This window comes from Rana temporaria, chromosome 7 (genome assembly GCF_905171775.1).
Source record: "Rana temporaria chromosome 7, aRanTem1.1, whole genome shotgun sequence".
In the NCBI taxonomy this organism is placed as follows: Eukaryota; Metazoa; Chordata; class Amphibia; order Anura; family Ranidae; genus Rana; species Rana temporaria.
This window is the reverse complement of record NC_053495.1, coordinates 201,383,270-201,403,284: the sequence shown is the minus strand read 5'-3', so window position 1 is coordinate 201,403,284 and position 20,015 is coordinate 201,383,270. Positions and strand designations below refer to the sequence as shown.

Genomic DNA, 20,015 nt, shown 5'->3' with positions numbered 1-20,015 from the left:
CACCTAATTCAAATGTGTGTAAGGGGGCGTGTATTATGTTAATGGGGCTTGACCTTACGTTTTTGACGTTTTTCTTCAACTGCGCATGCGCCGGGCGCCTACATTTCCCAGTGTACGCCGCACGGGCCTATCGATTTCGACGTGGACGTAAACTACGTAAATCCCTATTCACAGACGACTTACGCAAACAACGTAAAAATTTCGAATTTCGAAGCGGGAACGGCGGCCATACTTTAACATTACTATTCCATCTATTAGATGGAATAACTTTAGGCCTGATAATGCCTTACGGAAACGGCGTAAATGTACTGCGGCGGCCGGGCGTACGTTCGTGAATCGGCGTATCTACTAATTTACATATTCTACGCCGACCGCAATGGAAGCGCCACCTAGCGGCCAGCCTCAATATTGCAACCTAAGATAGGAAGGTGCAAGCCGTCTTATCTTAGATATGTTTAAGCGTATCTCTGTTTGAGCATACGCTTAAAAATAAGTCGGTGTAGATTCTTAGTTAGGTCGGCTTATCTACTGATAAGCCGGCCTAACTCTTTCTGAATCTACCTATATAAATTTTGTGCAAACCAATCGATAAATGCTTATTGCGATTTTTTTTTTTTTACCGAAAATAGGTAGAAGAATACGTATCGGCCTAAACTGACAAATATTTTTTTTTTTATATATATATATATATTTTTGGGGGATATTTATTATAGCAAAAAGTAAAAAATGTTGCATTTTTTTTCAAAATTGTCGCTCTATTTTTGTTTAAAGCACAAAAAAAAAAAAAAAACGCAGAGGTGATCAAATACCACCAAAAGAAAGCTCTATTTGTGGGGAAAAAAAGGATGCCAATTTTGTTTGGGAGCCACGCCGCACGACCGCGCAATTGTCTGTTAAAGCGACGCAGTGCCGAATCGCAAAAAGGGGCAAGGTCCTTTAGCTGCATTTTGGTCCGGGTCTTAAAGTGGAGTTCCACCCATAAATATAACATTACATCAGTAGTTTTAAAAAAATGTCATTAGTCCTTTACGAATGTTTTTTTTTTTTTTAGATGCCTTCAAAGTGTTGTTGCTAGGCAGAATAGTTAATCTTCCCACTTCCTGCACCTAGGTGCTTAATGCTTCCTAACCTACACCGCACAGACTCCTGGGAATGTAGTGGGTGTAACTTTCCAGGAGTCTGTGCACTCCCCAGTCTCAAAGAATCATGTGACTTGGACAGCACAGGTGCTGAAACCTGATCTGACACTGCTTGTGCAGCACTGAGCATGTGCTAGATCTGAAAGGCTGAAATCCAGGAAGTCATACAGTCTGGCTTCATGATGCCCACACTTAAGATGGCCCCAGTCAATTTCTATTTTATAAAGTGTCTAAATGCTGTAACAACCTAACAAAACGGACCTTAGTTTACAGACTAACTTTACTAGAATACATTAAGCTTGTGTATTACAGGGGTATTTATATTTAAAAAGTGAAATTGTGGCCGGAACTCCGCTTTAAGTGGTTAAGTAAAACGGGGGGGGGGGGGGGGGGGGGCGGTGACTGACAGAAATTTTTTCACCTTAATGCATGGGGATGCATTAAGGTGAAAAAACAGGAGGGTTTACAACCCCTTTAAACCATTTTTGCACTTCGCTGTATGTGAGTGTAATCTATAGGGCTGGCTTCAGTCACTGCAATGCTCTTCCCGAGCATTATATGAAAGAACACATCCTCGGCATCCATTTAGATGTGCATCCCTGTTGCCCACTGGGTGCTGCAGTTTCTTTGCTGTTCAATCTGCTTTTCAGTTGCTTGATTTTACGCTCAAGCAACTACCCTTCAGATTGCACAGCTAAAGTCTGCAGCACCGAGTGGTTATCAAAGATGCACATCTAACAGGATGCCAGGGATGTGTTTTTTCATATAACGCTTGAGGTGCTGTGATAAATACAGGAGCCTGCCAGCCCCTCCCACCAAACTCTATCGTAATACAAAGCAGAGACCAGCAGAAAAGATGTCGCTGAGTCTCAGAAGGGATATTTCCTAAAAACGCAATTATTTGATTGCAAATGTTTGACTGCCTGTTCATTAGAGGGGGTTGGACAAGGGAAGATATTGTGGGTGTACGTTACATTTCAGCTAAAGCAATGCATAATAATAGTAGTGTTGCTCACCAATATTCGTATTGCGAATATTCGGCTCGAATATGGCATATTCGAGTATTCGCGATATATTTCGAATTTCGCTGTGAATATTCGCTATTCCGAATATTCGAATTTTTTCAATTTTATTTTTAGAACAGATCACATCCTAGAGATCTCCATCGACGTCTAAAAGCATTGCTGGTATGATTAGAGAGCTTGGGCCGAGTAGCTGAAGCCATCATTTTATCTTGGCGAAAAATCGCAATGCGATTATTCGGCAATCGGAATATCGCGCGATTATTTTCTCCGCCCTTCTTTTGCATCAGAGCCAATCAGAGTTCTCCTACCACAGTTGTCGAAATTCCGCAATAAATATCGCATTCGCATTTTGCGAAATTTCGATAAAATATCACGAATATTCTGAGCCAATCAGAGGGCTCCTACCGCAGTTGTCGAAATTCCGCAATAAATATCGCATTCGCATTTTGGGAAATTTCGATAAAATATCACGAATATTCTGAGCCATTCAGAGGGCTCCTACCGCAGTTGTCGAAATTCCGCAATTATTTTCGCATTCGCAATAGCAAAATTTCGCAAACATTTTATTTCGATAAAATATCACGAATATTCGAATTTAGCGAATATTTCTCGAATATTCGGCTATATATTCGTGATATATCGCGAAATCGAATATGGCGTATTCTGCTCAACACTAAATAATAGTCACTTTTTTTTTTTTTTTTTTAGAGCGACAGCAGATAAAGCCACCAAGCTGGAATCCGCTGTAGAAACGTACCGCAAGAAACTAGAAGATCTCAACGATTTACGTAAACAAGTGAAATCCCTGGAGGACACAAATCTAATGTACATGCACAATACTGTGAGCCTGGAGGAGGATCTGAAGAAGGCCAACTCGGCTCGAAATCAGCTGGAGACCTACAAGCGGCAGGTAGGGGGGCCTCTGAATGGTGACCTGAGACACCAAGGCTGTCCACACATGTGGGGATTTTAGTCAATTTCAATTGCTTATTCCTAGTGAAAAGGTGTAGGAAAAACATGAGCGTCCCACTAAATCGGTCCAACGGTATTTATGTTATGGAAGGAGGAAGCGGAGACAAGTGATGGCCCACAACTCCCAGTGTATGCAACACATAAAATCAGGGCTCGACAAATCCCGGGCGCCAGGTCGCCATGGCGACTAGAAATAGGGTCCTGGCGACTTGGCTTGGAAGGGGGGCTGGCACCATCTGGTGGTGAGCCGTTGGTATTACAAGTTGTTACCACCAGATGTGTAAGCTAGCGCCATCTGGTGGTGGCCGTTGGTATTACAAGTTAAGCATTACAAGTTAAAGCGGAGTTCCGGCCACAATTTCACTTTTTAAATATAAATACCCCTGTAATACACAAGCTTAATGTATTCTAGTAAAGTTAGTCTGTAAACTAAGGTCTGTTTTGTTAGGTTGTTACAGCATTTAGACACTTTATAAAATAGAAATTGACTGGGGCCATCTTAAGTGTGGGCATCATGAAGCCAGACTGTATGACTTCCTGTATTTCAGCCTTGCAGATCTCGCACATGCTCAGTGCTGCACAAGCAGTGTAATGGACAGTGCAGGTGCTGAAACCTGATCTGAAACCTAAGTCACATGATTCTTCGAGACTGGGGAGTGCACAGACTCCTGGAAAGTTACACCCACTACATTCCCAGGAGTCTGTGCGGTGTAGGTTAGGAAGCTTAAGCACCTAGGTGCAGGAAGTGGGAAGATTAACTATTCTGCCTAGCAACAACACTTTGAAGGCATCTAAAAAAAAAAAAAAAATGTCTTAAAGGACTAATGACATTTTTTTAAAACTACTGATGTAATGTTATATTTATGGGTGAGCCGTTGGTATTACAAGTTATTACCACCAGATGTGTGAGCTGGCGCCATCTGGTGGTGGCCGTTGGTATTACAGGTTAAGCATTACATGTTAAACAGCAATTCTAATGTAATTTTTCACTATTTTCACTGCCATCTTCTTCCCTGTAATTAGAACCCCCAAACATTATATATATTTTTTATCCTAACACCCTAGAGAATAAAATGGCGATCGTTGCAATACTTTCTGTCACGCCGTATTTGCGCAGCGGTCTTACAAGCGCACTTTTTTGGGAAAAAAATTACACTTTTTTTAATTAAAAAATAAGACAACAGTAAAGTTATCCCCATTTTTTTTTAATATTATGAAAGATAATTTTACGCCGAAGTAAATTGATACCCAACATGTCACGCTTCAAAATTACCTCCGCTCGTGGAATGGCGACAAATTTTTACCCTTTAAAATCTCCATAGGCGACGTTTAAAAAATTCTACAGGTTGCATGTTTTGAGTTACAGAGGAGGTCTAGGGCTAGAATTATCGCTCTCGCTCTACCAATCGCGGCAATACCTCACATGAGTGGTTTGAACACCGTTTACATATGCGGTCGCTGCTCACGTATGTGTTCGCTTCTGCGCGCAAGCTCGTCGGGACGGGGCGCGTTTTCTGGCTCCTAACTTTTTTAGCTGGCTCCTAGATTCCAAGCAAATTTGTCAAACCCTGCATAAAATCATTTGCTCCCTGATGAAATCAGCAATTGTAGAACTTTATTGTTCCAAACATCACAAACAAAAAGTCCATCCAAACCCTCTTCACCAATTGCCTTTCACCCAACAAGGTTTCCATGATTAGGCCCTTCTTGGGTGAAATGCATCAGCTGAGGAAGGTTTGGGTTGGACTTTTTGTGTGGTGGAACCACCGGTCAAACATGACATACCAAGCAGTGGCGGCTGGAGCTCAAAATTTTGTGGGGGGGGCGCAAACTGAAAAATTCTGAAACAAAAAACATCAATTGCAGCCTCACTGTGCCAATCAAACGCAGCCACTGTGCCCATCAGACGCTGCCACTGTGCCCAGACGCTGCCACTGTGCCCATCGGACGCAGCCACTGTGACCATCGGACGCAGCCACTGTGCCCATCAGACGCAGCCACTGTGCCCATCGGACGCAGCCACTGTGCCCATCGGACGCAGCCACTGTGCCCATCAGACGCAGCCACTGTGCCCATCAGACGCAGCCACTGTGTCCATCAGACGCAGCCACTGTGCCCATCAGACGCAGCCACTGTGCCCATCAGATGCAGCCACTGTGCCCATCAGACGCAGCCACTGTGCCCATCAGACGCAGCCACTGTAAGCATCAGACGCAGCCACTGTGCCCATCAAATGCTGCCACTTTAAGGGCAGCACAGTGGTGCAGTGAGTAGCACTTTCGCCTAGCAGCAAAAGGGTTGCTGGTTCGAACAAGACCACAAGACCATCTGCCTGGAGTTTGCATGTTCTCCCTGTGCCTGCGTGGGTTTCCTCCGGGTACTCCGGTTTCCTCCCACACTCCAAAGACATGCTGGTAGGTAAAATTGGATCTTGTCCAAATTGGCCCAGTAGGCAAGGAAAGAATGTGCTGAGAACCCATAGTCTACAGACCTTAGAGCAGGACCACCATGTGTGTGGGAGCAACCACGGAAAGCAGGTCGATGGGTAAGATGGAACAAAGCGAGATGGTATATATATATATATATATATATATATATATATAGTACCATCTGTACAGAATTTCATATGCATTTTGTAAAATGAGTACATTCTTGGAGCTCTTGGATATTGCCAAGGTCATAATCTGCCAATCTGCTGGATTCGGAGCCCGCACTTTTTAAAAGCCATATTGGAAGTTCCATTTCCAATATGTATCCATAGACAGGTTCTCTTTAGAGTCTAAATACTGTAAGTGTGTCAGATAGTCCTGGAGCTCCTCAACCGTTCTGACATCCCATGTCTCTGCACAGGTCCAGGATCTCCACACCAAACTTTCCATGGAATCTAAGAGAGCGGACACCTTGGCGTTCGAACTGACCAAACTGCACGAGAAGCAGGAAGCACTGGTGAAGGAGAAGGAGGTAACACCAAACAGCGTAGTATATGGGCACACTGTAACCAAAGCCATAATTTGGTCCTGAGAGTTCACACTTCATAGTCACTCTTTTTCTTCTTCTTCTGTCTTGCTAATAACTCAAACCCTCCTGGTATGTCCTCTCCCACCTCCTGTGCTGCACTATGGGTCTACTACTGCTTTAAGTGGACATTATATGGTGAATGGCACCCCACTGTATTGTACAATAGAGCCCAATGCACAGCACACCTTTTTTATGCCTAATCTCCCGGATTTTTGGGAAACCCGGTACCGGCCGTAGGTCCCCTGGACCCCAATCTTGGCACACATATAGCCCCACTCTTCTTCTAAAAGTCTGCAAAGTTTGCTGTCTGGGGGACCTACGGCTGGCAAGCACCGATTTTTCAAAGTCGGGCACCCCTTCCATAGACTCCCATGTTAAAGGGTCATTTCTCTAGTAACTTTGGGGATCCGGTACCAGCCGGCCGTAGGTCCCCAGGACCCGAACCTTGGCACACATGTAGCCCCAGTTCCCCTCTACAAGTGTGCAAAGTTTGCTGTCTGGGAGACCTACGGCCGGGGAGCACCGATTTTTCAAACCAGGCACACCTTCTATATACTCCCATGTTAAATGTAAGTCTAGTCGTGGGGCATGGGCACAGTGAGGCATGGGCACAGTGAGGCATGGGCACAGTGGGGCATGGACACAGTGAGGCATGGGCACAGTGAGGCATGGGCACAGTGGGGCATGGGCACAGTGGGGCATGGGCACAGTGAGGCATGGACACAGTGGGGCATGGGCACAGTGGGGCATGGGCACAGTGGGGCATGGGCACAGTGAGGCATGGGCACAGTGGGGCATGGACACAGTGAGGCATGGACACAGTGAGGCATGGACACAGTGAGGTATGGACACAGCGGGGCATGGACACAGCGGGGCATGGGCACAGCGAGGCATGGGCACAGCGAGGCATGGGCACAGTGAGGCATGGGCACAGTGAGGCATGCACATGGACACAGTGAGGCATGGGCACAGTGAGGCATAGACACAGTAAGGCATGCACATGGACACAGTGAGGCATGGACACAGTGAGGCATGCAGATGGACACCCTAGGCTTATACTCGAGTCAATACGTTTTACCAGTTTTTTTGTGGTAAAATTAGGTGCCTCGGCTTATATTCGAGTATATACGGTACGTTTTCTTCATTGCTCATCGAGGAACATTGGAATTGGAGATACTGTTGTCTACAGATGGTGCCTATTCATTACTAGGATCTTCTGTAGGGTTGATTTGCTGTATTGGAGGACAATAACCTGTTATCTGACCGTCTATATATTGATTATTTGAATGCAGTGATTCAGTGATTTAACTTTCTCATTTTTGCTTTGTGCAGAGGCTGATTGTCCAGCGTGACGCTCTGAAGGAAACCAATGAGGAGTTGAGATGTTCCTTGGTGCAGCAAGACCACTTAAGTCAGTCTGGTGAGTCCGCCCGGCACATTCCAGACCTCTGACACCTAGAGGGCGCTGTGCTCACTTTAAGTACTGTTAGGTAGATTCAGGTACGGCCGCGCAGTTTTAAGACGGCGTAGCCTAGCGTGTTTACACTACGCCGCCTTAAGTAAGAGAGGCAAGTACATGATTCTCAAAGCACTTACCTCCTTACTTAGGGCGGCGTAGTGTAATCGCGGCGGGCGTAAGGGCGCCTAATTCAAATTGGTTGGAGGGGGGCGTGTTGTATGGAAATGAGGCTTGACCTCAAGTTTTTTTACGTTTTTTGCTACTGCGCATGCGCCGGGCGCCTACATTTCCCAGTGCGCATTGCGGCTAAGTACGCCGTACGGGCCTATTGATTTAGACGTGGACGTAAACGACGTAACTCCCGATTCGCGGACGACTTACGCAAACGACGTAAAAAATTCGAACCTCGCGGCGGGAACGGCGGCCATACTTTAACATTGTTATTCCACTTCATAGGTGGAATAACTTTAGGCCGCCTAAGGCCTTACGGAAACAACGTAATTCGACTGCGGCGGCCGGGCGTATGTTCGTGAATCGGCGTACAAACTCATTTACATAATCTACGCCGGCCGCAATGGAAGCGCCACCTAGCGGCCATCCGAAAAATGGCAATCTAAGATAGGAAGGCGCAAGCCGGCCTATCTTAGATATGTTTAAGCGTATCTCTGTTTGAGCATACGCTTAAACATACGGCGGCGTAGATTCTGAGTTAGGTCGGCTTATCTACTGATAAGCCGGCCTAACTCTTTCTGAATCTACCTATAGATGCTTTTCTTGAGGTTTAGGTTTCCGATCAGATGGGTGATCAGTCCTGTCCTCCATGCAGAGCCGCTGGCAGATGCAAATATATCCACCTTGGAGCTGTGTACAGGCAGCCCATAGAAGTGGATGCACACGCAGCAGCTGCATGGACACAATCACATGTCTACATTTGACTTACAGGTATGATCGGGCGCATCGATCCGAATACAGACGCTGTGCATTCGGATCCGTGTACCTGCTCCTGCCCACGTGTCAGATTTTAAAATGCGTCTGTGTAGCTGCTGCGTGTGCATCCACTTCTGGCAAGATCGACATGCGTTTTCTGTATGTTTTCTGTATGTGCTTGAAAAAGGAAACAAATGCAGCCACCACATCTAAGGACTGCAACCTGGAATGGATTGCATTTTTGTTCTTGCATTCAGTTATCTTTTAAAGTGGAGGTTCACCCAAAAACACATTTTTTAACATTAGATTGAGGCTCGTTTTGTCTAGGGGAATCGGGTAGTTTTTTTTTAAATCGAAGCAGTACTTACCGTTTTAGAGAGCGATCTTCTCCGCCGCTTCCGGGTATGGGCTGCGGGACTGGGCGTTCCTATTTGATTGACAGGCTTCCGACGGTCGCATACATCGCGTCACGATTTTCCGAAAGTAGCCGAACGTCGGTGCGCAGGCGCCGTATAGAGCCGCACCAACATTCGGCTTCTTTCGGCTACTAGTGACGCGATGTATGCGACCTTTGGAAGCCTGTCAATCAAATCGGAACGCCCAGTCCCGCAGCCCATACCCGGAAGCGGCGGAGAAGATCGCTCTCTAAAACGGTAAGTACTGCTTCGATTTTAAAAAAAAACACCCGATTCCCCTTCACAAAATGAGCATCAATCTAAGGGTAAAAATAGTTTTTTGGGTGAACTCCCGCTTTAACTAACCAAGCTGTCCAGCAAAAGTGGCAGTTGAAGGGGAGGGGACAAACCATATTCATGTTCTTGCACAATATTCTTTGCTCTTTTTTTTTTATTGTATAAACCCAGCAAATCACTTCTTTACATTTATCTTTATACTGTATATCCTGTATTATTATTATTATTTAGGTACTTATATAGCGCCGTCAATTTACGCAGTGATTTACATATATGTTGTACATTCACATCGGTCCCTACCCTTAAAGAGGAAGTAAACCCTTGTTGTTGTTTTTTTTTTTTAAATACCCTGCAAGATAAAGTCATAATGAGCTAGTATGAACAGCATACTAGCTCATTATGATCGACTTACCTGAGAACAAAGCCCCCGAAGTTCTCTTCCATGCCCTCCGCTGCCGCCATGTCTCCGACGATCTTCTTCCTGTAATCGCCGCTCCGGCACTGTGATTGACCGGAGCGGCGATGACGTCACACCCGTGCATGACGTCACACCAGCCGATCCCCGCGCATACGCGAAAATTCGGCATTAACCCTGAATTTTCCAGGGTCAAAAACGGCACCGCTCAGTGCGCCTGCGCCGTAGACAACGGCGCTGTGTTTTCAGCAAATATCTCCTTAACTGTGTAGGTTAAGGAGATATTTCTTGCACCTACAGGTAAGCCTTACCTGTAGGTGCAAGATGTGTGGTTGCGTTTACAATCTAAGGTCCCTAACTCACATTCATATACTAAGGTTAATTGGCTTCTGTCTAAATTGGCCCATCAGCATGTCTTTGGAGGGTGGGAGGAAACCGGAGTACCCGGAGGAAACCCACGCAGGCACAGGGAGAACATGCAAACTCCAGGCAGGTGGTGTCGTGGCTGTATTATTCATTTCCACTGGTGTTTTCTCATATTTCAGGAGATTCTGGAATAAAAAATATCGACAATCTTGCTGCAGAGCTCCTTCCGGTGGAGTATCGGTGAGTAGCTGATCATTGGTGGAATAATAATAACAATGATAATAATAATGCTCGTCGTCCCACCAGTTCAAAATAATTATATTTAACAAATCCCAGTTTTTACCATGTACTATATGTGTATTCATTATTGAATAATAATTGGTTATATTAAAGAGGAACTGCAGTCTGCTCACATAATTTGTAATAAAAACATGTTTACACACACAGATCCATGGTCCTGCCGTGATTGCGGGCAATCGCGGGTGCCCTGGCGGCCATCACGGCCGCCGGGCACGCGCACTGGGTCCCGAGCCGCCCGGGAAGCCCAGGACGTCATATGACGTCGACCCGGAGGGAGGGTTCCCGCCGACGTCATTTCTCTTTCGCTCATAGACGGACACAGCCTTCATTGACCTTAGGGTTATGCTTCTTCCTACCAGGATGGTAGGAAGAAGCATAACCCTAAGGTCAATGAAGGCTGTGTCCGTCTATGAACTCAGAGAAATGGATTTTACAGTGAGTACAAAAATCCTTTTTTTTACAATGATCCGGTAAGGAAGGGGTTAAGACCCCTTTCACACTGGGTTCGCTTTTCAGGCATTTTAGTGCTAAAAATAGCGCCTGTAAAGCGCCTGAAAAGCACCCCTCATGCCTCCACAGTGTGCCTGCAGGACGCGGAAAAAAAGTCCTGCGAGCAGCATCTTTAAGCGGGGCGGGAGAGGTGTATACACCGCTCCCAAAATGCCCTACCCAATAAAATTAATGGACAGCGTTGCGGAATCGCCTGCAAAGCTCTTCAGCAGCACCGCAACACAAACGCTATTAACCCTTTTCTTCGGCCACTAGCGGGGGTTAAAAGCACCCCCGCTAGCTGCCGAAAATGTCGCCTTTAACAGCAGTAAAGCGCCGCTAAAGCTAGCGCCGCTTTACCGCTAACGCCTGCACCGCACAGGATCTAAGGAAATTCCTGTTTTTCCCATGTATTATATTTTGTATTTTTTTCATATTTTATTAAAGCTTTTTAATAATAAAATTGTATAAGACAATTACAATCTTAAATAGATGGCGGTGTAGATGTCATTGCAGCCTGAAGGTGGCAGTGTTGTTCAGGCTGAAGGATTATTTTCTCATTGAAGCCTCTCTAGGCTTGATGGGATCAATGTGTCGTAACTGATCTAGTGATCGAAAATGTTTGGGATCCACTTTGGTTTCCGATCCTAACTGGGATTGTCCCGGAGTTGTCAGCCACAGCTGGTGGCTCTGAAGGGGAGGACGTTTATGAGCAGGGCCTTAGAATATAAATAGCTGGTGGGAAGGGGGAACGAGGCAAACTGTACAGTCCCGGCTCCGTACACACATCCATTTATTAGACAATCTGTCGCCTTTCTTTTCAGGGAGATGTTCATCAGACTCCAGCATGAAAATAAAATGCTCCGGGTGCAGCAGGAGGGATCGGAGAACGAGCGGATCACCGATCTGCAGACACAGCTGGAGGAGAAGCAGAGGAAGATGAGCGAGATGGAGACGGAGAACAGGTGAGAACGCAGCACACGGCGCCATCTTTTGGGAGACCGTGGTATACACCGCACTTCACATTCTGGCTACAAATTAATAAAAAAAAAAAATTATTTTCTAAAAACAAATTTTTTATTTATTGTTCCTAATATTAGCTACTGGTAGGTGTCTTTTTTTTCTTTTTCTTTTCTTTTTTTTATCTCAGATAAGAACCAAGCCTTCCCATCAATTTATAGATTTGGGTACTGAAAGGTCACTAAAGGGTACCACATCCCGATAAAGACATAATCGATTGGGCGGGAAATGGGACTTTAACCACTTCCCGCCCGGCCTATGGCCGATTTACGTCCGGGAAGTGGTTATGAAATCCTGACAGGACGTTCTCGAACGTCCTGCAGGATTTCATGCCGCGCGCGCCCGTGGGGGCGCGCATCGCGGCGATCGGTGATGCGGGGTGTCAGTCTGACACCCTGCATCTCCGATCTCGGTAAAGAGCCTCCGGCGGAGACTCTTTACCACGTGATCAGCCGTGTCCAACCACAGCTGATCACGATGTAAACAGGAAGAGCCGTCGATGGCTCTTCCTCACTCGCGTCTGACAGACGCGAGTAGAGGATAGCCGATCGGCGGCTCTCCTGACAGGGGGGGTTAGCGCTGATTGTTTATCAGCGCAGCCCCCCCCCTCGGATCGCCACACTGGACCACCAGGGATGCCCACCCTGGAGCACCAGGGTGGGCAAAAAAAAAAAAAAAGTAAAAAAAAAAAAAAAAAGTCAAAAAAAATAAATAAAAAAAAAAAGCATAAAGAAAAAAGATGCCAGTCAGTGCCCACAAATGGGCACTGACTGGCAACCTGGCAAAAATAAGTGCTGCCACCCCAGTGTCCATCAGCGCCACCCCAGTGTCCATCAGCGCCACCCCAGTGTCCATCAGTGCCACCCCACAGTGCCCATCCATGCCCAGTGCCCTACCTATCAGTGCCCATCTGTGCCACCCATAAGTATCCATCAGTGCCGCCCATCTGTGCCGCTTATGAGTGCCCATCTGTGCCGCCCATGAGTGCCCAGTGCCGCCTATGTGTGCCCATCAGTGCCGCCTATGTGTGCCCATCAGTGCCGCCTATGTGTGCCCATCAGTGCCGCCTATGTGTGCCCATCAGTGCCGCCTATGTGTGCCCATCAGTGCCGCCTATGTGTGCCCATCAGTGTCGCATACCAGCGCCGCCAATCAGTGCCACCTCATCTGTGCCCGTCAGTACTACCTCATCGATGTCCATCAGTGCCATCTCATCGGTGCCCATTAGTGCCGCCATATCAGTGCCCGTAATTGAAAGAGAAAACTTATTTACAAAAAAATTAACAGAAAAAAATAAAAACGTAATTTTTTTTCCAAATTTTCAGCCTTTTTTTAGTTGTTGCGCAAAAAAAAAAAATCGCAGAGGTGATCGAATACCACCAAAAGAAAGCTCTATTTGTGGGGAAAAAAGGACGCCAATTTTGTTTGGGTACAGTGTAGCATGACCGCGCAATTGCCATTCAAAGTGCGACAGTGCTGAAAGCTGAAAATTGGCTTGGGCGGGAAGCTGCGTAAGTACCTGGTATGGAAGTGGTTAAAGATACCAAAAGAACATTAAGGGGCAGATTCACAGAGATCGGCGTATCTCGGGCGTAACGTATCTCATTTACGTTACGCCGCCGCAAGTTTTTCAGGCAAGTTCTTTATTCACAAAGCACTTGCCTGTAAAGTTGCGGCGGCGTAGCGTAAATCACCCGGCGGAATTCAAATTCGGCGGGTAGGGGGCGTGTTTCATTTAAATGAAGCGCGTCCCCGCGCCGAACGAACTGCGCATGCGTTGTCCCTAAAATATCCCAGAGTGCATTGCTCCAAATGACATCGCAAGGACATCATTGGTTTTGACGTGAACGTAAATGACGTCCAGCCCCATTCACTGACGACTTACGCAAACAACGTAAATTTTTAAATTTTCGACGCGGGAACGACGGCCATACATAACATTGGCTGCCCCTAATAGACCCAGGGGCAACTTTACGCCGGGAAAAGCCTAACGTAAACGTCGTAACTTTACTGCGTCGGCCGTGCGAACGTTCGGGAATTTGCGTATCTAGCTAATTTGCATACTCTACGGGGAAATCGACGGTAGCGCCACCTAGCGGGCAAAAAAAAAATTGCAGTTAAGATCCGACGGCGTAAGAGACTTACGCCTGTCGGATCTATTGAATATCTATTCGTAACTGATTCTAAGAATCAGTCGCATAGATACGACGGAGCTAGGCAGAGATACGACGGCGTATCTGGAGATGCACCGTCGTATCTGTTTTGAGAATCTGGGCCATAGAGTATCTTTTTTTTTTTTTTTTTAATATACATTTTTATTAGCACACACAATTTTTTCTTTTTTTAAATCTTATTGAACATTGGAATAAAGCATATCAACACTTTGGAAAAACTCCTGAAGAAGCTCATTGAGCGAAACATGTAGAGTATGAAGTAGTTGTACATGATCTTTAAGTGATATGCTTTATTACGGAAGGCGCTCACCTCCTGACTACTTTCAGGTTCACAGCTATAAAACTTTGGCTGATAGTGACTGAATAAACATCAGATTGGGGACTCTTTGTGCAGCTCATAGTAGGGATCCCTGTACACAATGTATGTAAGTGAAATAATGCTGGATAAATGCTTAGTGGCCCCTGCTCAGGCTAACAAGGTCCAATACATTGGATGCCGCTGACTGGTGAGGGTTCAGGCTGGGGAAAGTAGGAGAAGAAGTAGGAAGAAATAGCCCGGTCGCCGCAAAATTTGCCCAGCCAGAGTGGTTAGCAGATAAAAGCAACCTCTGCTCGATTCATCCAAGACACGTCTCCAACATGTTTCGCCCAATCCCCCCCCCCCCCGGGACGTGACCTGGATGAATCGAGCTGAGGCTGCTTTTACCTGCTAACCACTCGGGCCGGGCGAGGTGTGCGGTGGCCGGCGATCTCCTCCTTCTTCTACAGTGTGCAATAATGCAGGGTTTGTGGTTTTCCTGCAATAGGTTCATGTAACATGGCCGCCAGTTTGCATTAAATTGTGCATAGCGGAGTTCTCCTTTACAACGATGACGCTTGTCTCCCATTTATCAGATTAAACCTGGGCCGCGTGGAGGAGTTACAGCAGCAGATTGCGGATCTCCAGAAGACGTTACAGAATCAGGACACAGAAGCAGAAGGAGCAGGGGTGAGTGTCATAAACAGGGCCACCATTAGAGGTCTTGGGGCCCCGTATAGCCTACCTGTCAGGGCCCCACTTGCATTATTTTGCTTTGCTTTACATCTCATTGATGTACACAGCCCCCTGCACAGAGCACAGCCCCCTGCACAGTACACAGCCCCCTGCACAGTGCACAGCCCCCTGCACAGTGCACAGCCCCCTGCACAGTGCACAGCCCCCTGCACAGTGCACAGCCCCCTGCACAGTGCACAGCCCCCTGCACAGTACACAGTCCCCCTGCACAGTACACAGTCCCCCTGCACAGCACACAGCCCCCTGCACAGTGCACAGCCCCCTGCACAGTACACAGCCCCCTGCACACACAGCCCCCTGCACAGTGCACAGCCCCCTGCACAGTACACAGCCCCCTGCACACACAGCCCCCTGCACAGTACACAGCCCCCTGCACAGTACACAGACCCCTTTCCTTGCACAATACACAGAGGGGTGGATTCAAAAAGCAATTGCGTCTGCGTAACCATAGTTACGCAGCGCAATTGCTTACTTGCGCCGGCGTTTCGAATGCTCCTGATTCAGGAACCTCGATACGCCGACTGCAGACTAAGATATGACTGGCAAAAGGCTCCTTATGCCGTCGTATCGTAGGCTGCATTCTTACGCAGGCCGCTAGGTGGCGTTCCCGTAGTGGTCAGCGTAGAGTATGCAAATTGCATACTAACGCCGATTCACAACCGTACGCGCGCCCGTACGCGCGTTTGCGTTTGTCGGGTTCCGCGTAAGGCTGCTCCTGCTATTAGCAGGCGCAGCCAATGCTAAGTATACCCGTCGTTCCCGCGTCGCGAAATTTGAAAATTACGCCGTTTGCGTAAGTGAATCGTGAATGGAGCTGGACGCCATTCACGTTCACTTAGAAGCAAATGACGTCCTTGCGACGTCATTTACCGCAATGCACGTCGGGAAAGTTTCCCGACGGAGCATGCGCACTACGCTCGGCGCGGGAACGCGCCTAATTTAAATGATCCACGCCCCCTATGGGATCATTTAAATTACGCCGGGCAGTTTTCCGGAGCGCTCACGCAAATTACGGAGCTACTGCTCCGTGAATCAAGCGTAGCGCAGGTAATTTACGGAGGCGCAGCGGCAAAACGGTACGCTGCGCCTCCGTAACAAAAGCGCAAAGCTACCTGAACCTACCCCAGACCCCTTTCCCTGCACAGTACACAATACACAGCCCACTGCACAGTACACAATACACAGCCCACTGCACAGTACACAGCCCACTGCACAATACACAGCCCCTTTCCCTGCACAGTACACAGCCCCTTTCCCTGCACAGTACACAGCCCCTTTCCCTGCACAGTACACAGCCCCTTTCCCTGAACAGTACACAGCCCCTTTCCCTGAACAGTACACATTACACAGACCCCTTTTCCTGCACAGTGCACAGACCCCTTTTCCTGCACAATACACAGAACCCTTTCCCTGCACAGTACACAGTACTCAGCCATCTGCACAATACACAGTACACAGCCCCTTTCCCTGCACAGTACACAGCCCCTTTCCCTGCACAGTACACAGCCCCTTTCCCTGAACAGTACACAGCCCCTTTCCCTGAACAGTACACATTACACAGACCCCTTTTCCTGCACAGTGCACAGACCCCTTTTCCTGCACAATACACAGAACCCTTTCCCTGCACAGTACACAGTACTCAGCCATCTGCACAATACACAGTACACAGCCCCTTTCCCTGCACAGTACACAGCCCCTTTCCCTGCACAGTACACAGCCCCTTTCCCTGAACAGTACACAGCCCCTTTCCCTGAACAGTACACATTACACAGACCCCTTTTCCTGCACAGTGCACAGACCCCTTTTCCTGCACAATACACAGAACCCTTTCCCTGCACAGTACACAGTACTCAGCCATCTGCACAATACACAGTACACAGCCCACTGCACAGTACACAACCCCCTGCACAACACACAGCCATCTGCACAACACACAGCCATCTGCACAACACACAGCCATCTGCACAACACACAGCCATCTGCACAGGACACAGCCATCTGCACAGTACACAGACCCCTTTCCCTGCACAGTACACAGACCCCTTTCCCTGCACAGGACACAGACCCCTTTCCCTGCACAATACACAGACACCTTTCCCTGCACAATACACGGCCCCCTGCACAGTACACAGAACAAACCCCCCCCCCCCCTGACAGTACACAGGGGTGCATGCTAGCACATTGAGCCTTAACCTTGCAAGTCCAAGAAAAAAAAAAAACACTCAGCGGTGTCCCAAGCTTACTGTGTAGCTCCTGCTGTGGCCTGCTCCACGTGTGATTGCTGTGCTGGTGCCACAACTTCACCCCTCTCTCTCTGATTGGCCTTCCACAAACCCCATGGCCCCTGTGGTGTGTTTTGTAAAAGGCCGGGAGGTGAAACCAAACAGCTCTATCAATTGGGAAATTATTGTGCCTTGATTTGGGCTTTAATCATGTTTTTTAAAAACATAATTTATTTATTTCTATAATTGTTTCTAATTCTCTTTGTATTCTAGTCTGACACTCTGAAGAAGAAGATTGAGGCTCGAATGTAAGTATGTGCCGATGTGTCGGGAGTCCCTCCCACATGTTGCACCCACTGGGGCACATTTATTGATGTAGCCACAACTCATAATAAATTGCTGACTTGACACAATTTACAACAGTAAGGGGAGCATTCTTCTCACTTACCACCACCAATGTAAGGGGGGCATTCTTCTCACTTACCACCACCAATGTACAGGGGGGCATTCTTCTCACTTACCACCACCAATGTACAGGGGGCATTCTTCTCACTTACCACCACCAATGTAAGGTGGGCATTCGTCTCACTTTCCACCACCAATGTAAGGGGGGCATTCTTCTCACTTACCACCACCAATGTAAGGGGGGCATTCTCACTTACCACCACCAATGTAAGGGGGGCATTCGTCTCACTTACCACCACCAATGTAAGGTGTGCATTCTTCTCACTTACCACCACCAATGTAAGGGGGGCATTCTTCGCACTTACCACCACCAATGTAAGGGGGCATTCTTCTCACTTACCACCACCAATGTAAGGGGGGCATTCTTCTCACTTACCACCACAAATGTAAGGGGGGCATTCTTCTTACTTACCACCACCAATGTAATGTGGGCATTCGTCTCACTTACCACCACCAATGTAAGGGGGTCATTCTTCTCACTTACCACCACCAATGTACAGGGGGCATTTTTCTCACTTACCACCACCAATGTAAGGGTGCATTCTTCTCACTTACCACCACCACCAATGTAAGGTGGGCATTCGTCTTGCTTACCACCCCCAATGTAAGGGGGCATTCTTCTCACTTACCACCATCAATGTAAGGGGGGCATTCTTCTCACTTGCCACCATCAATGTAAGGGGGGCATTCTTCTCACCTACCACTCCCAATGTAAGGAGGGCATTCTTTTCACTTACCACCATCAATGTAAGAGGGAAATTCTTCTTGCTTACCACCACCAATGTAGGGGGACATTCTTCTCACTTATTACTACCAATGTAAGATGCATTTTCCCAATGACCCCTAATAGACTAATCTTACATGGGGTCCCCTGAGACCTGAAAATTATTTAAAGGGTTCCTCTGGGGTAAAAAGGTCAAGAGAGCCTGGTACATAAAATATATATATAAAGATGAGAGCACTACAAATAACAATGAGAAATCAGAAGGTATAACCAACACGTTCCGGGGGACTGGTGAGTCCCTGATATATGGTGGCTCCACCTTCTAACCATTCCTGGTCTTATCCTCGATTTGTGGCTCTCTCATCCTTCTCTATATCACCAGGAACACCGGACCGTGCGTCTGCCCATGGTAATATTTTTATTCTTCACAGGGAAGAACTAAAGGAGGTTCACGATGCTATAGAGACCAATAAAGAGCTTCTGGAAGATCTCCAGCCAAAAGCTGATCAGAACGGTGAGTTTAGGATGCCGGGGAGGACATTAGTATCTGTAGGTGACCATGGTGGTGGGTGGAGGTAGCTGGAGAGGTGGATTTAGAGTTATTTTGGGTGCAATATGAACATATAATATTATGAGAGATATACCACCACAGTATATATATATATATATACTGTGGGCTAGATTCAGCAAAGAATTACGCCGGCGTATCTATAGATACGCCGCGTAAATTCAAAGCTGCGGCGGCGTATCTTTTTTCTGTATTCAGAAAGCAATATACGCCGACATTAGCCTAAGATGCGACTGGCATAAGTCTCTTACACCGTCGTATCTTAGGGTGCATATTTACGCTGGCCGCTAGGTGGCGCTTCCGTCGTTTTCGGCGTAGAATATGCAAATGACCTAGATACGCCAATTCACAAATTTACGTACGCCCGGCGCTATTTTTTTACGTCAGGCTTTTTCGGCCTAAGGTCACTCCTGCTATTAGGTGGCGCACGCAATGTTAACCACTTCTCTACTTTGGGTGTTTTTCAGATTTGGTGTTTACAAGACTAAAACAGTTTTTTTTTGCTAGAAAATTACTTAAAACCCACAAACATTATATATTTATTTTTTTCTAATACCATAGAGAATAAAATGGCGATCATTGCAATACTTTTTGTCACACCATATTTGCGCAGCGGTCCTACAAGCGCACTTTTTTTGGAAAAAAATCACTTTTTTGAATTAAAAAATAAGACAGCAATAAATTTGGCCCAATTTTTTTATATATTGTGAAAGATAATGTTACGCCGAGTAAAATGGTACCCAACATGTCACGCTTACAAATTGCGCCCGCTCGTGGCATGGCGTCAAACTTTTACCCTTAAAAATCTCGATAGGCGACGTTTAAAAAATTCTATAGGTTGCATTTTTTGAGTTGCAGAGGAGGTCTAGGGCTAGAATTATTGCTCTCGCTCTAACGATCGCGGCGATACCTCACTTGTGTCGTTTGAACACCGTTTTCATATGCGGGCGCTACTCACGTATGCGTTCGCTTCTGCGCACGAGCTC

At 46.9% G+C, this 20,015-nt stretch overlaps 1 protein-coding gene across 1 annotated transcript in view; it reads left to right on the top strand.

Annotated features, from left to right (window-relative positions):
- HOOK1 (hook microtubule tethering protein 1) overlaps nt 1-20,015 on the top strand; it is a 107,776-nt gene that overhangs the window by 78,260 nt on the left and 9,501 nt on the right. The window contains exons 11-18 of the mRNA XM_040360820.1: nt 2,873-3,074; nt 5,987-6,097; nt 7,487-7,574; nt 10,193-10,253; nt 11,627-11,767; nt 14,891-14,984; nt 17,546-17,580; nt 18,893-18,975. Of these exons, the coding sequence (XP_040216754.1) occupies nt 2,873-3,074; nt 5,987-6,097; nt 7,487-7,574; nt 10,193-10,253; nt 11,627-11,767; nt 14,891-14,984; nt 17,546-17,580; nt 18,893-18,975 (815 nt within the window). The remainder of the gene's footprint in view (nt 1-2,872; nt 3,075-5,986; nt 6,098-7,486; nt 7,575-10,192; nt 10,254-11,626; nt 11,768-14,890; nt 14,985-17,545; nt 17,581-18,892; nt 18,976-20,015) is intronic.